The sequence below is a fragment of the Abrus precatorius genome, unplaced genomic scaffold (assembly GCF_003935025.1).
Source record: "Abrus precatorius isolate BTA unplaced genomic scaffold, Abrus_2018 Scaffold9, whole genome shotgun sequence".
Lineage (NCBI taxonomy): Eukaryota > Viridiplantae > Streptophyta > Magnoliopsida > Fabales > Fabaceae > Abrus > Abrus precatorius.
This window is the reverse complement of record NW_020874439.1, coordinates 13,475,584-13,490,184: the sequence shown is the minus strand read 5'-3', so window position 1 is coordinate 13,490,184 and position 14,601 is coordinate 13,475,584. Positions and strand designations below refer to the sequence as shown.

Sequence of the window (14,601 nt, the reverse complement as noted above, 5' to 3'; positions counted from 1 at the left end):
CTTTTTCTTAAGCTTAAGCAGTCAATTTAATTAATTAAACATATTAAAAAGTCTAAGTTAAACTTATTAATTAAATAGGCTAAATTGAGTTAAACTTTAAAAAAATTAGACCATAAACTTCAGTAGGACGGTCTAAACTATTTTTATTCTTAATTTTTAACTAATTTAACAATCAAATTAAAGTCATCCTTAATATCAATGTCATTTTTACTATTATCAAGATTTTACCTTCAACTTCATCATTACTCATTTTCTATATATGTAACAAATTATAATTAAGATTATCATCATTTGATAGGTTAACATATCCAACATAACAACTTTTCAACATGATACATAAATAAATAAATGTAACATGCAATTAATGCAAAAATAAAAAACCTAAAATAAATTTGGTTACGTATAATTGTTGCACTTGAATACTTTCTCTAATTCATAACTAGTAATATTTGTTTAAGTTATCATGATGAAACTATTAACTAGTTTAATACCAACATATAATTTAAGTATTATCATAAATAATTGTAATCAAATCTTTATTATCAAATATTTAAAAGTCACTATATTTTTTTTCTTCACAGCATACTATAATTTTTCCAATTATATTAAAGATAATTTGATTTATTTAAAATTTTAATTTTAAACAAAGATTTCTTTGAAGTTCATTTATGTTAATACCACTTTTTATTGTATTATTGTTTTAAAGGAAAAGTTCATTTTATCTCCCTGTATATTTGGTGATGAATAATTTAAATTTTAACTTTTGAAACTATGCAACACTAGCATCCTATAATTACCAAATTATTCGAAGAAATCCATTCGTTATTGAGTTGTCCAATTTCTTTGATCTTTTAATATGGGATTGATGGCCAACAACAGCACGAGCAACAACACTACCATTGCCATCGTCACACAATGCTGCTACATCAGTTCCAGCAATGCACCAATCTCAAATTTATGTATGAGTAGAACCATGCACCCTGCTCATAGCGCGCACAACAAAACACTATTTAGAGAGAAAATGTGAAATAATGGAAGCACGTGGAGGAGAACACTGCACACTGCAATGTTCCCTTTCCAATCTTGTGAATCTTCATCATTGAGTATTTGAGAGTGAAGAATGTCTTAATCACTATCGTGTTTAGACCCCTCGCCCCTGTCGGAATGTTTTCTGCGCTAGCAAGGTTATAAATGTTGTTAGAGGGAGAGTTGGCACCATGGTGATATAGATGGAGAAGAAGCCCATGAAATCGAGCACAACGATAAGTATGACAATTATGATGAACATTAAAGGGTTGCATTAGTTAAAATATGAATATTTTTATCGTTATTTTTGGGTTGTGCTTTAGTGAGGGAGAAGATAAAGAAAAACAAAGAATATAGAATTATTTATTCAGAAAATGAAAAAAATTAGACATCTAAATTACGGAAGGACTTCTTCATATATGTTGATAATTATAGGTATCATTTTTGTACTTTCAAAAAGTTAAAATTTTATATAACTTAATACATAGGCAGGTAAATGGAACTTGACCCTTCTTTTATTACCATATTTTATTTCTTCATATATTCTACAATTTAAATAAATAAAAAACAATTTTAACTATTTTTTAAAAAATATTTTTTATATATTTAAATTCAATAACAACAGTTACAAAAATAAAAAATTATATTTTAACGTAATATTGTTCAACTGAGCATTAAATTCTTAAAATACAAAAATATATTTTGAAATGCCAAGCTGCATTTTAATTTAAAATATTTAAAATATCTCATGAAGGTAATCGTAGTGCTAACTTTTGTTTGGTTCGAAACTATCTATCCTTCAAAATATCAATAATACGCTTAGATCACTCTGCCATCTCAGAACCTAAAACCCTGAAACGCAACAGCAAGAGCTCCATCAATGGCGGGAGCTACAGGAAGAACCCTCTTCACTCTCTCGCTCTCCTCTTCTTCCTCCTTCACACGCCTCTCCCACCTCGCGAGGCATTTCCCAGTCTCCAACCCCGTCGGCCTTTTCCCACGCTTCAGGCCTCTCTGCTCCGTCACCGCGGCACCTGAAACCACAGACCCTACCCAATTGAAGCACTCTATACTCCTTGAGAGGCTCAGAATCAGACACCTCAAGGACACTGCCAAAGCCCCAGAGGAACCCAAAAAGCCCCTGAAGAAGAAGGCAAAGGGTGTTTCTTCGTCTGATGCAGATAATGAGACGATGGTTATGAAGAAGAAGTTAGTTGGGAGTTTTGAGGAGTTAGGAGTGAGTGAAGAGGTTATGGGGGCTGTTAGAGAAATGGGTATTGAAGTTCCCACTGAGATACAGTGTATTGGTGTCCCTGCTGTGTTGGACGAAAATAGTGTGGTTTTGGGGTCTCATACTGGCTCGGGTAAAACCCTCGCCTACTTGCTTCCCCTTGTTCAGGTACTTTTTCTGCGTTCATTTTTAATATTATTTTCGTACCGTACCCGTGTATTCATTTCCATTTCGGGCACTTCGAATACCCCAAGCTAAATTTTATAACTTCTTTTTTTTCTTTTAATTTTGTTTTCAGAGTTTTATGCCGAAACATATGCGAGCATTACGATAATTAGATATTTTTTACAGTATTTTATTGTGTTTATACCGTGACTTGTATTCAATTTTTAAACATAGTTTCCTTTTTTTTTTTTTTTTTGTTTAAGATTTGTGTTGGGTGATAATTTTGTATGTTGTATTATGGTTGTGTAATGATTTTTAAAATTGGGTATATGTTCTTGTGGTCTGTTACGTTATTTTTGTTTCGCATGTTGTATCAATACTTTCTAGGTGTGAGAGCAGCGTTAATTTCAAGACAAGAACTTGCAGTTTCTGTACATGTGTTTTTACATTAGAGTGATTTACATTTTTGCATTTAATGTATTTGAGCGGTACTTCATGCTTCCATTATGCGTGGAAGTGGTTAAATTTAATTGCTTAATGTTTGAAATGTCATTTTACAGATTGGTCTATCTTGTTTTTGAAAAACCAGTTCCCTTCATTACTTCCATTTCTTTTGTTATTGAGCTTACTTGTCTAGCCATCTATTGAGACAGCTGAGACACTGTTAATTTGTTGCATACCTTAGTTGCTGAGACGGGATGAACAAATGAATGGAATACTGTTGAAGCCCCGACGTCCCCGAGCTGTTGTGCTTTGTCCAACAAGGGAGTTGTCTGAGCAGGTGTTTATGCATTTCACTTACGTTATATAGTTCACTTCATATACGTTGGATTACCCATATTAATATGAAATGGGCTTTGTAGGTTTTTCGAGTAGCAAAATCGATAAGTCATCATGCACGATTCAGGTGTACCATGGTAAGTGGTGGTGGCCGGCTTAGGCCTCAAGAGGATTCACTTAATAACCCCATCGATATGGTAGTTGGTACCCCTGGCAGGATTCTTCAACATATTGAAGATGGCAATATGGTATATGGTGACATCAAATACTTAGTGAGTATCTCACAATTGATAATTTTGAACAGGTATTAGGCATTAATGATTTGCAAGTTCTGCTCACTGTAGATGGTGTTTGTTTTGCAGGTATTGGATGAAGCAGACACAATGTTTGATCGGGGATTTGGTCCTGATATACGCAAATTTCTGGGCCCATTAAAAAATCGCGCTTCAAAATCTGATGGCCTAGGTTTTCAGACTGTCTTGGTTACTGCAACTATGACAAAGGTTTGTATGCACTGTAATCTAGTTGGCTACATGCAATTGCAAAGTAAATATTGATGGTTTAGAAGATTATTCCCTAAATGATTTTAGTATTTTTTTCTTTTTTTCTGCTACTTATAATAAAATGAGATCATGATTATAATTTGTTAGGCTAAGTTAGTATTTTAATCCTCTAACTTAGGGGTCAAATTTGATTTCATCCACTAATTTTATTTTGATTCATTTTGGTTTTTTTACATTTAAAAATGTTTCAAATAAGTCATTTTTCAATAAAAACGTTAACCCCATTAATAGTTTTTATCTTTTTCTACCACGTATACTGTTTGTGCATTGTTCATCGTATTCTTCCTTAGACCTCTGTGCACTGCTCATTGTCTTCCTCAAAGCTCTGATTTCAGCTTTCTTCCCACATCTTCCTCTTCATTGATTGTACCAATAGTTATGGAGCCAAATTCATCTATGCTACTTTAGATTTGACCATTTTTGACATCCTCTCCCTTTTCGATGTCCCACCCATTGTTCAATCCGTCTTTGATCACCACAAAGCAATTAACCTGATGGTCACACCATACCCTTCTCCATCCAAGTTATTGAACTATTGGATGGTGTTTTCATAGGTTGTTCCATGAACCATGCTATTTCTTATGGCATTGAATTTTGGAATTTCTTTACTTCATGGTCTGAGATCTTTAATGCCCAAGTTAAAAGGCATGAACATGATGTTCCAATTTCACACCAACCCATCCTCAAATGTTGGTTTCTAGATGGTTATGGTTGCAATCCATTAATAAATCTTCCCTTTAAACATCATGACGAGTTTATTAGCATATTTGAAGCACCCAAGCTGAGAGAGAACAAGGTGCAAGTTGGCCACAAACAATTGAACAAGAATGGAATTGACTTTATCCCAAGAGTACTTTGGAATCAGGACAATTGCTTGAGAATGATCTGAGATGGGTAGCATGGAAGTTGTACTCAGCTGTTACAAACCATAGTGACAAAGGGTGATGCAGTGATGTTTTGAAGAGGAAGAATAAATAAAGAGGAGGAGACGAAGAGAGATTTGAAGAGGAAGATGAAGGGTAGGAAGAAGTGGAGGAGAAAGCTGACATAGGAGATTTGAGGAAGAAGATAATGAATAGTGCTTGGAGGCCCAAGGAAGAAGATAATGAACAGTGCATGTGGCAGAAAAAGACAAAAAATACTAACAAAATTAACATTTTTATTTGAAACATTTTTAAAAGTTAGAGGGCCAAAATGAATCAAAATAAAGTTAAAGGACGAAATCAAATTTGACCTTAAGTTAGAGGACAAATTTGCTAATATGACCTTTCTTTTATGTATTCCTTTAGCATGCAAAACATATAAAACAACCTACTGTAGCAAAGGCCCCATGATTGATTTCAAATACTTGTAGAACACAATCTCGCTCGTTTTTTCAGTTGTTTGTTTTCACCAGACTCTGAAAATTTACCTATAAATGCAAAATAAATGCTGCACATTCATATGAAAATTTTGATGTGAGCATCCTTTTTAAAGGTTCATAGTCATACTATAGTAATTATATTGTCTATTGTTTTTGAGATAGAAATATTTAAGTCCTTTTAGATAACAAGACAAGACTATTTTGTCCGTCCTCTCTGTGGGGATGACATGCTTTCATTTGCTTAATATAGCTGACATAATGGATCTAATTATTTATAACTTAAATAGACAACATAATTTTAATTCCAGATATATTATTGATTGTTCAGAATATGATATTAACATTTGTATTTTGTTTTTCTTCCTTGCTACATTCTGAATATTGAAAACATTTTGGGGGTATACTGTGGTATCTTTATTAGTGCTTGCTAGTTGGCTTGGTTTCAAAATATTTGAGTTCTGTTAACGTAGATGTGTTGGAACAGTCAGATTCCATAAGCTTTGTGTGGCTTCTACATCTGAATTAGTTCCAAATATTCTAAACACTTCTGAAATTTCTACTGTCATAAATCCATAATATACTTGAAAATATCTGAATTAACATTTATCTTGAATAGAGCATCCCATCAAATTGATTTGCATTCATGTATAATCTATAAAATTGATCTTGTTGGATACTGTTCTATCTTTTCTCCTTAAGCAATTGATTATTTATTGACTCTATCATCTTTAATATTTGCTTAAAGATGATAATAAATGCACGTTTATTTTCTTGCAGCTTGCAATTTTTTTCATATTTTTTGTATTGGGACATTAAATTATTTGTTATTGAAACTATGTTGCATTGTCAATTTTGAATTTTTGATTTATATGGAGGATTGATATGGGTGTGGAATATCAGGATGAGGATGTAAGACTGTGATATCATTTCTTATCAAATCCATTGCCTTGAGTGTAACCTGATATCTGGATTGTATAGTGCAGTCATCTTTGCTCATTTTTCTGAATTTGGATAATCCCTATTCCCTATTACAAACATTTTCTTCTCATCATTAATTTTCGATGAACTTCTACAGTGTTGACTTCTTTGAGTCTTGCAGGCTGTGCAAAAGCTGATTGATGAAGAGTTTCAAGGCGTTGTACATCTGCGCACATCATCGTTGCATAAAAAGATTTCTTCTGCTCGTCATGATTTTATCAAACTTTCAGGTTCTGAGAACAAGCTAGAAGCATTACTTCAGGTATACTTTTGTATTTTGCTGTTGGTCTTATACATGTAAACCAATTGTTCATATTTATGGGTTGTGTTGGGGTATGGGGTAGCTTAAGTGGCATGAAGTATCATTCGGATTCTTTGATCCTGGGATTGAATTGCATTCAAGCTGCTTTCCTTTCATTTTAGCTGATATGTCTAGGTTGTAGTTTTGTGTTTAGGGTGTGGGGTACTATGTTGACAATAAGAATGTTAGTGTTTCATTCTCTTATGATGCTTGTTTTATCACATTTGGATTTTGCTCTAATAAATTTCTTATCAGATATATATACCTTGAAAACAGTGGGAATGGTTGTGCTGTGAGTTCTAATGATATATGAGAGTATTAATTATTGTGAGAAACATGAAATAGTAATGTTGTAAATAGGGAAGGTTTTATATTTGTAACTATGGTAATTAGGTAAATGTATATTCTTATTCATAGTTGTCAATAGTGCGCGATAGCAGCAGTGCGTGGCAGAGTGGCCTTTGGCCACCGGATTGGGATTCTCTCATTTTTTGGCGTGAACATGACCCTATGTGCCTGTATTTTTGTATTTTTGCTTAAGCGAAAATGATAAAACACAGAACATGAGGTCATGTTACGGGAGAGAATCTTGATCCTTGGCCACCATAGGTCTGCATGGCACAGCGTTTTTGCTATTGCGGTCATCATGGCTGTATTCATGGCCCAAAACACAGCCTTTTGTGGTGCAATAGCACCACCATAATGAAAGATACCAACTTTTCTTTTCTACCCTAAAAACGAAGCAATTTTTGGCATAGTTGTTAATAGTGTGCTATAGCGGTGCTATCATGCCAGCGCAGTGCGGAGTGGCCGTCACTAATAGTGCACTGCTTGGCTTGGATGTTATCTTGATTCACTGGGTTTTCACTGTGTTTTGTGATCATGTATGACAGGTACTAGAGCCAAGCCTGGCAAAGGGGAACAAGGTGATGGTTTTCTGCAATACGTTGGATTCCAGTCGTGCTGTGGATCATTTTCTTGGTGAAAATCATATTTCTACTGTGAACTACCATGGGGAGGTACCAGCAGAGCAAAGGTAATGTACTAATTTAAGATTCTTATGTACTTCTCCCCCTTTATATCATTGTGGTACAGGATTAAGCTGAAAACAGCCACATTGTAACTGTTGGGGTTTAGATGGAAAGGGGATTTGGCTGCTCTAAACTTTAAAGTGAAAATGATAAAGTAATAATGGTATATACACCATTGATTTGAAGTAAGTTTACAAGGTACTTTAATTCTAATTAGTGGTGGATACACCCTTACTTTCTCTCCTTATACAGCTCACTTTAGAGTAGTCACATCCATGGAAAAGAGATGATTGAGTGAAAACAGTAAAATATATTGTACTGGTGAGACTTTCAATAAATATGCTATGAAACATTGACTTCCCATATGACTATTGAAAACAATACCCTCTACTTTGGAAGCACTGCAAGTAACTGCTTACTTAATGTTAGTTAATTTGTAGTTAGTTACCTGTTAGTAGTTGCAATGTCTTAGTTATGAAAATTGAAAATACCATACCTGCCTATCTATCTATTATCAGCTATGAAAGTTGACAGATGAAATGAGGTGATAGATAACCCCTTTGTAGTTAGTTAGTAGAATAATTAGTTAGTTTGTTGGGTGGGGACACTTAGTGAGAACTTGTTAGTTGGTTACAGAATTGTGGATAGAAGAGATAATAAAATAATAGAGGGAAAGAGAGAGGTCAGGGGATTCAGAACTGTAGTAGGGACTTGGGAGAGGCCTTGATCTCTTGAATATCCAGGGCATCCATTTTCTTTTTGTACATTCTTCCTATTCTTGGTGTTGCACCACATTGGGGCAGGATCATGATTGGGGTTTTTCAATAATAATACACTGTTTCATTCATATTTGGATCTCATTTCTATCAACTGGTATAAGAGTTTCAATCTTGGAGCTGTGGGTATTTAATTTTGAAGATGATTCCAAAGTTTGATGGTAAGGAAGCTTATTGGTGGCTGATCAATGTAGGACGGTATTTTCAGGAGAAAGGAATACTAGAAGAGAAGTTATCATTGGCTTGGTTTGCTATGGAAGGTTGGTAGGTACTAACATGGTGGGACTGCTAGAAAGCAAGCGATCAAGATCATAGTTGTTAATCTCGGATAGCCGCAAATAGAGGCTGACCCCTAAAACGCTATAGCGTAAGCTAGATGACCGCTATTTTATAATATGCATATATAGTTGTGTAAAACATGTCAACATGAGTGTTATATTAAACAAAAATGCTTTCATATGATAAATCAGTGAACAGATGCCAGAAAATCTGAATTTTCCGGTGAACAGAAAAACAGAGATGCCAGAAAAACTAATTTCTTCGGTGAGTGAACAAAAAAACAGAGGATACGCCTGAGAGGGGACGCCAAAAAAGCTTGTTCCTCTGGCAAAATGGAGCAGGTGAGCCTCTGGACAAGCTGATTTCTCCGGCAAAACAGAGGAGGGTGTGCCGCTGAGAATGGGAGAAACCGCTACTTAGAGGCTCGGTCTTTTTACAGAGAGAGGAGACAATGGGGAAGATGGGTTTCTTTCTTTTCCCCAAATGATCTTTCTACCCTTAACGAATAATCTAGATGTTGCGTTTTATAAAAAAATATAATAGAGTTTCTTTCTTTCCCCCAAATCACGTGATTGCAACGCGAATGTCTCCCTGTTTTGGCCGCGCCGCACCGCTCTAGCGCGATAGCGCGCTATTAACAAGTATGATCAAGATGCAACATGGTGCGATTTTGTCAAGGCAGTACTCTAAGAGGTTCTAACCTGAATATGATCTTGATTTATTTGTATCTGTTGGGGATGATGAACAAGAATCTTGGGTACAGGAAAGCAGAAAAGAAGACGGTCAAGAGAGCAAAGAAGATAAAAATCAAAATAAAGAGTTGAAAATCAAGAACCTGAAATGCAGTGATGGATAAGAAACTGTTCTGGTTGCACTGCAAAAAGAGGCCAAACTGGAATTGTTGACACCAAACCTGCCTCTCTTACTAGAAAAGCAAATAGAAATTTCAGAGAACATAGGTTTGGTACAAAAGATTAAAAAAGAACATCAAAAGGTGAAGGCACAGATTTGGACTTTGGATGATATGCTTACTGTGGTTGTTGTGGGAGTCTTAGCTACAGTTTTGATAATTGTTGTGGTTGTGGGTCTATTGACTTATTATGTTTGTGGCCAAGCAGGAGATACTTGGTATTGACAACAGATGATGTGGATGTATTTGTGGGTCAGCAATATAAAAAAAGGAAGACAGCAGCAACAGATGCAGCACCACAGCAGTAGATATATTTGTTTCCTTTATTTGCAAAATCTCCTTACTTTATTTAGGATTTTTTTTCTTTTAATTGATAAGATCATCCTTTAAGATTTGTTTCCTTTTATTAGATACAATCATATTATTATCATGACTTAGGATTTATTTCATTTTTTAATTGCAACAGAACCATATCAATTAGATTTCTTTCAATTGTATTAACAGTCTAGAAAAAGACTTACTATATATTCAATAAAGGACATGCAAATATATTCAGAATTAATTACCTCCGAAGAGGCTCCGTCAAGGACTGAGTCTATTCTCTAAATTCCATTCACCATAGGTCGCAAGAAGGGTTTTTCCACATCTAGCCCTGTGACTAGGTCCTACATGAAGGTTCATAACACAATCATCCTTGTTCTTTAAACAAAGGGACCCTGGCAGACATTCATTTGGCAGTCCCTGGTACCTACTTGAGTTCTACCCAATCTTTCACCTTCAGGACAAGGTGAAACTTTAGAGGGGGGGGGGGGGGGGAGTGTTGATAGACAACCCTTAGAATAATTAGTTTGTTGGAGTTGGTTTTGGTTGGTTAGTTTGTTGGGCTGAGACTGTTAGTTACAAAATTGTAAATAGAAGAGACAGTATAAATGATAGAGGGAAAGAGAGGGCAGGGAATTCAGAACTCTAGTAGGGACTTGGGAGAGGCCTGGATCTCTTTAATATCCAGGAAATCCATTTTCTTTTTGTACATTCTTCCTATTCTTGGTGTTGCACCACATTGGGGCAGGATCCAGATTGGGGTTTTTCAATAATAATATACTTGTTCATTCATATTCTGATCCATGATGGCTTGAATTCCACCTGAAGTTTATTGTGTCTATACACGAACTATTTACTTTGGCAATGCCTTGTATGTGAATGATAGGTATGTGGAGTGAGACATATAATACATAATTAGATGGGAAGAAAAAAAGCAAAAAGTTTGTCCATAAGGAATGCAGTCTAACTTGCTTTATAATACAGCTTAACCATATAATTCTTGCCCTCACCTTTTTGTATACTACTATTTTGTGGAGTGAGACATATAATACATAATTAGATGGGAAGAAAAAACCAAAAAGTTTGTCCATAAGGAATGCGGTCTAACTTGCTTTATAATACAGCTTAACCATGTAATTCTTGCCCTCACCTTTTTGTATACTACTATTTTTTCCCCAATGTAAGTATCACCAAGGTGTAATATATAATCAATCATCTTGAATAACTCGCTACTTTAGTGTAATTGTGACTTCTCAAACACCCGGATTGAGGAGTCATGCTAATTTGTTGTTGACTGCTGTGGACCGAGACTTCCTTATCTGTAACTATTAAAAGTTAAAACACACGTTTAGGTGCTATTGTTAACAGTACATCTCATGCTTGCTCATAGGAGTAAATACTAGTTCCTGAAAAAGTAGCATGTGAAGTTCACTCAGGCAGATGTTTGTGGTAATAATAGCTTATTTCACATGTAAAGAATTAATGAACAAAGAAAATGGAGGAAGAAGGAGAAAAATGATAGAGATCTCACTGAAAGAAAATGGAATTGTATACATTAAAATTGCATATGGCAACTTCCAAGGGTATGATGCCATTTGAACCCAGTGCTGTTCAAATCTCTGTTCCTCGTTGAGCCCACTTATTTGTGTTTCTTTTCTTTTGAATCCAGGGTTGAAAACCTCAGAAAGTTTAAGAGTGATGGTGATGATTGTCCTACATTGGTTTGCACGGATTTGGCTGCTAGGGGTCTGGACTTGGATGTAGATCATGTTGTCATGTTTGACTTCCCTTTGAACTCTGTAAGCATCATACTATTAATGTATTTATTGACCTATTGGGTCACAGAATACCTCTTCCTTCTTTCTACCGTCCTTCTGTGATATTAATTGGTTACTAAACATTACTTTCCCTTTCAATTTTAGATTGACTACCTTCACCGCACAGGTAGAACTGCTCGTATGGGTGCAAAAGGTAACAAATTCTTATTTTCTGTTTGTTAGTTTAACCAAATTGATAATCCTGTTCTTGTTTTAGTTGGATTTTATTCTTTATATTTTTGTAAAAGTGGAAGCTTCAATCAATGTTCTTTTGCATATACACTTTGCAACCAAACTTTTACTCAAATTATGGTGACCTTTATATTTCTTATGAATTGAAAGATAACAAAATGGATTGCTGAGTCTTGGTCTTTGATGATTATCTGTATATGGCATTTCTACCTGCAGTATGAAAGATCTCATCATGTACCAAAGTCCTAAAAAAGAAAAGAAACAAATCTTTATGTCTATCAATTTATGTTCTACACGTTTCCTCTGATATTTATTGTTAAACCAAATCCATGCTGCTGCCTCATGTCTGAGACTGAGTCATCTTAGCTTTGTATATTGGTCTTTGCTGCTTTGACTGTTTGAAATTTGTAGCTGTATTAGGAAGAATTAAAATACTCTACCTTTACAGGGAAGGTAACAAGTTTGGTTGCTAAAAAGGACTTGGTCTTGGCTACCAAAATAGAGGAGGCAATAAGGAAGAATGAGAGTTTGGAGGCTATCACAAAAGAAAGTGGCCGAAGGGACGTTGCAAGGACCCAAATCACTGTGCCAAAGGGAAAGAACAAAAAAATGGTTAAAGTTTCACAAGTAAAGAACAAATCTGCTGGCGGTTCAAGGAAAAACGGGTCAAGTATGAAGCCTGGTAAAGGATCACCCTCTGTAAAATCTATGAAAAAAGGGATTAGCGTTTCAAAATCTGTAAAATTTTCCGGTGCAAGTGGCTTGAGAAAAGATTCTTTGGAGAACGAACAAACAAGTAAAAGGGTCAGTGCCACCAAATCTACAAATTCTAAACTCAGTGTTGTGGGGTTTAGGGGGAGGAATTCATCATCTTTGTGATATGGATTGGGGGTCATTCATATTATACTGTATGGGAAATAAATGGCTCAGTTTTGTATTAATAAATTTTTTCTGTAGAAATGGTATAATTTACAGTTTTTCAAGGCATTGCTTGATTTATACAGGAAAAAGATAGGATGAAAAAGATAATCGCGAACTTTAGATCCATGCTTTTGTTTCCAAAATCAAAGGACACTAGTTTATTATAGTTACAGTACAGGAGTTTCATGTAAGGATACAAAAGGGACAGTTTACATATTAACAGTGCATAGCTTTGGTTTTGTTTGGTGGTTTTATGCAACGGCCTATTCTCGCTGCCGAAACTGAGATTCTACGTGGCCATCTAGAAATAGAGGGGTAAAGATGGAATTTTATATTCTGCTTCTGCAAATGAAGGTTGTGGGTTTCTTAAAATCCTTATTTCCAGGTTAGTAATGAACGAGAATTTTTAGCAGGATTTACTATATTGCCATTGGAATCATATATGATGACACCGGAAAAATCAGGGAGCTGGCACTTTCCACCCATCAGTATGTTCTTCTGCCAAAGTGAAGCCTCTTCTTGTGGTTCACTGCCACTAATCACAGGTTCATTGTTGAGCTCAATTACTGGTTCTTCGCCAAAGGCATCATAGCAAGAGACCCACTGACGCCATTTGCGTGAATGAGAAGCACACATAAGCAGTGCAATTGCACACAGCATTAGGGTCATAACTGCAAGGCCAATATGTGAAGTGCTTGGTAGAGGGTGGATCACTAGAAGTGGACGAGCCATAGGAGAGTGATATATGAAAATGGGATATGAAAAATTGAAGTGTTTACATATATGATGATTATACATATATAATGTTATGCTTTGCAATTCTTAACTAGAAAGTGTATATGGTCTTTAAGGATTTGTTAACACTTGCTTGTGGCGTTTTATGCTGCAGATCGTGCTGGTTTTGGTATTCCTTGACCAAAGGAAAGTAGGGAGTGTAGTGGTTTAGTTCAAATATTCTTCTGTGAAATATTGGGTGCTAATCCTCTACAAAGAATTAAAAATCTTCCACCCGAAATGAAACATGTTAAAGGCCCAAATTTTCAAAATATAAATTCATGAATCACTAAATCATTTGAAGTAGTTAGGAGAACAAATTTTGATGGTGACAAATATCTTAGTATTATATTTACAATATGTACTTTTAGGTATAGAACAGTCCAATATACGTCATTTACCAACTACGATGAAGGTTGATTAAGTTTGGTTAGTTAGTAAGTTCGGTAACTTGATACTCGAGTTTAGAAACTAGCTTGTTATCATATCTTCACCAAAAGTGTGGCTCACTCCATATTCAATGAAAGTAATATTTTACATATTCATATATATGACTGCTCAAATGCTATAACTTATATATAAAAATATATTATAATCCAATATATCACAATTTAATTTCCTAAAATTCAAAACTATAAAACATATTATGCTCCAATCCCTTAATTATTTCAGAAATTAAACCTATTGTAGTTTTCTGCAGATTCTACTAATTCAATTATGCGTTACGCTTTGATTCATTCCTCATCTAAATTTATTCCTTCGTATTCCTGAATTTATACTATTTTCACTCAAATTGCCTCATAATTTTTTTTAATAAATATAGATTATTATTTCTTTCGCTTTAATTATCTAAATTAATTATGGATTAAGTAGCAGAATACTTGGTTGACTCTTGGGTCAAAATTAGAGTTCCATCGTAAAAAATGTCAAGTACAAATCATGTTTAAGCAAATGCAAGCCGGCACAAATTTTCCCTAATTAACTTGGTTTAGTTCAAAATCAATCTAAATTTTGTATTTTCTTGTTTCTTGATTCTATTATTATCAAGAAATAATATATATATATATATGTATATTTATTTATTTATCACATCATTTATTATTATTTTCTACTCCCGATGTTTCTCTTTCCGAAATCTATCTCACACTTTGAGAATATAGTATTCTTATTTTT

General features: G+C 34.7%; 2 protein-coding genes across 4 annotated transcripts; one reads left to right on the top strand and one right to left on the bottom strand.

The window, feature by feature from the left end:
* The first annotated feature begins 1,797 nt into the window (after window positions 1-1,797).
* LOC113849421 (DEAD-box ATP-dependent RNA helicase 39) lies at window positions 1,798-13,729 on the top strand. 3 transcript variants are annotated; one of them, XM_027479325.1, is made up of 9 exons: window positions 1,798-2,425; window positions 3,108-3,203; window positions 3,286-3,474; window positions 3,565-3,705; window positions 6,228-6,368; window positions 7,301-7,443; window positions 11,394-11,523; window positions 11,647-11,695; window positions 12,182-13,729. In XM_027479325.1, the coding sequence occupies exons 1-9, from the start codon at window positions 1,907-1,909 to the stop codon at window positions 12,610-12,612; spliced, it is 1,839 nt and encodes a 612-aa protein (XP_027335126.1). In that variant the 5' UTR covers window positions 1,798-1,906; the 3' UTR covers window positions 12,613-13,729. The 3 variants fall into 3 exon arrangements, with proteins under 3 accessions (XP_027335126.1, XP_027335127.1, XP_027335128.1); XM_027479326.1 differs by having other exon boundaries at window positions 3,286-3,450; window positions 12,182-12,735; XM_027479327.1 differs by having other exon boundaries at window positions 12,281-12,647.
* On the bottom strand, window positions 13,009-13,487 carry LOC113849423. The gene has a single exon (XM_027479328.1). It carries the CDS (start codon window positions 13,450-13,452, stop codon window positions 13,030-13,032), a length of 423 nt encoding a protein of 140 aa, XP_027335129.1. The 5' UTR covers window positions 13,453-13,487; the 3' UTR covers window positions 13,009-13,029.
* Window positions 13,730-14,601: the final 872 nt, after the last annotated feature.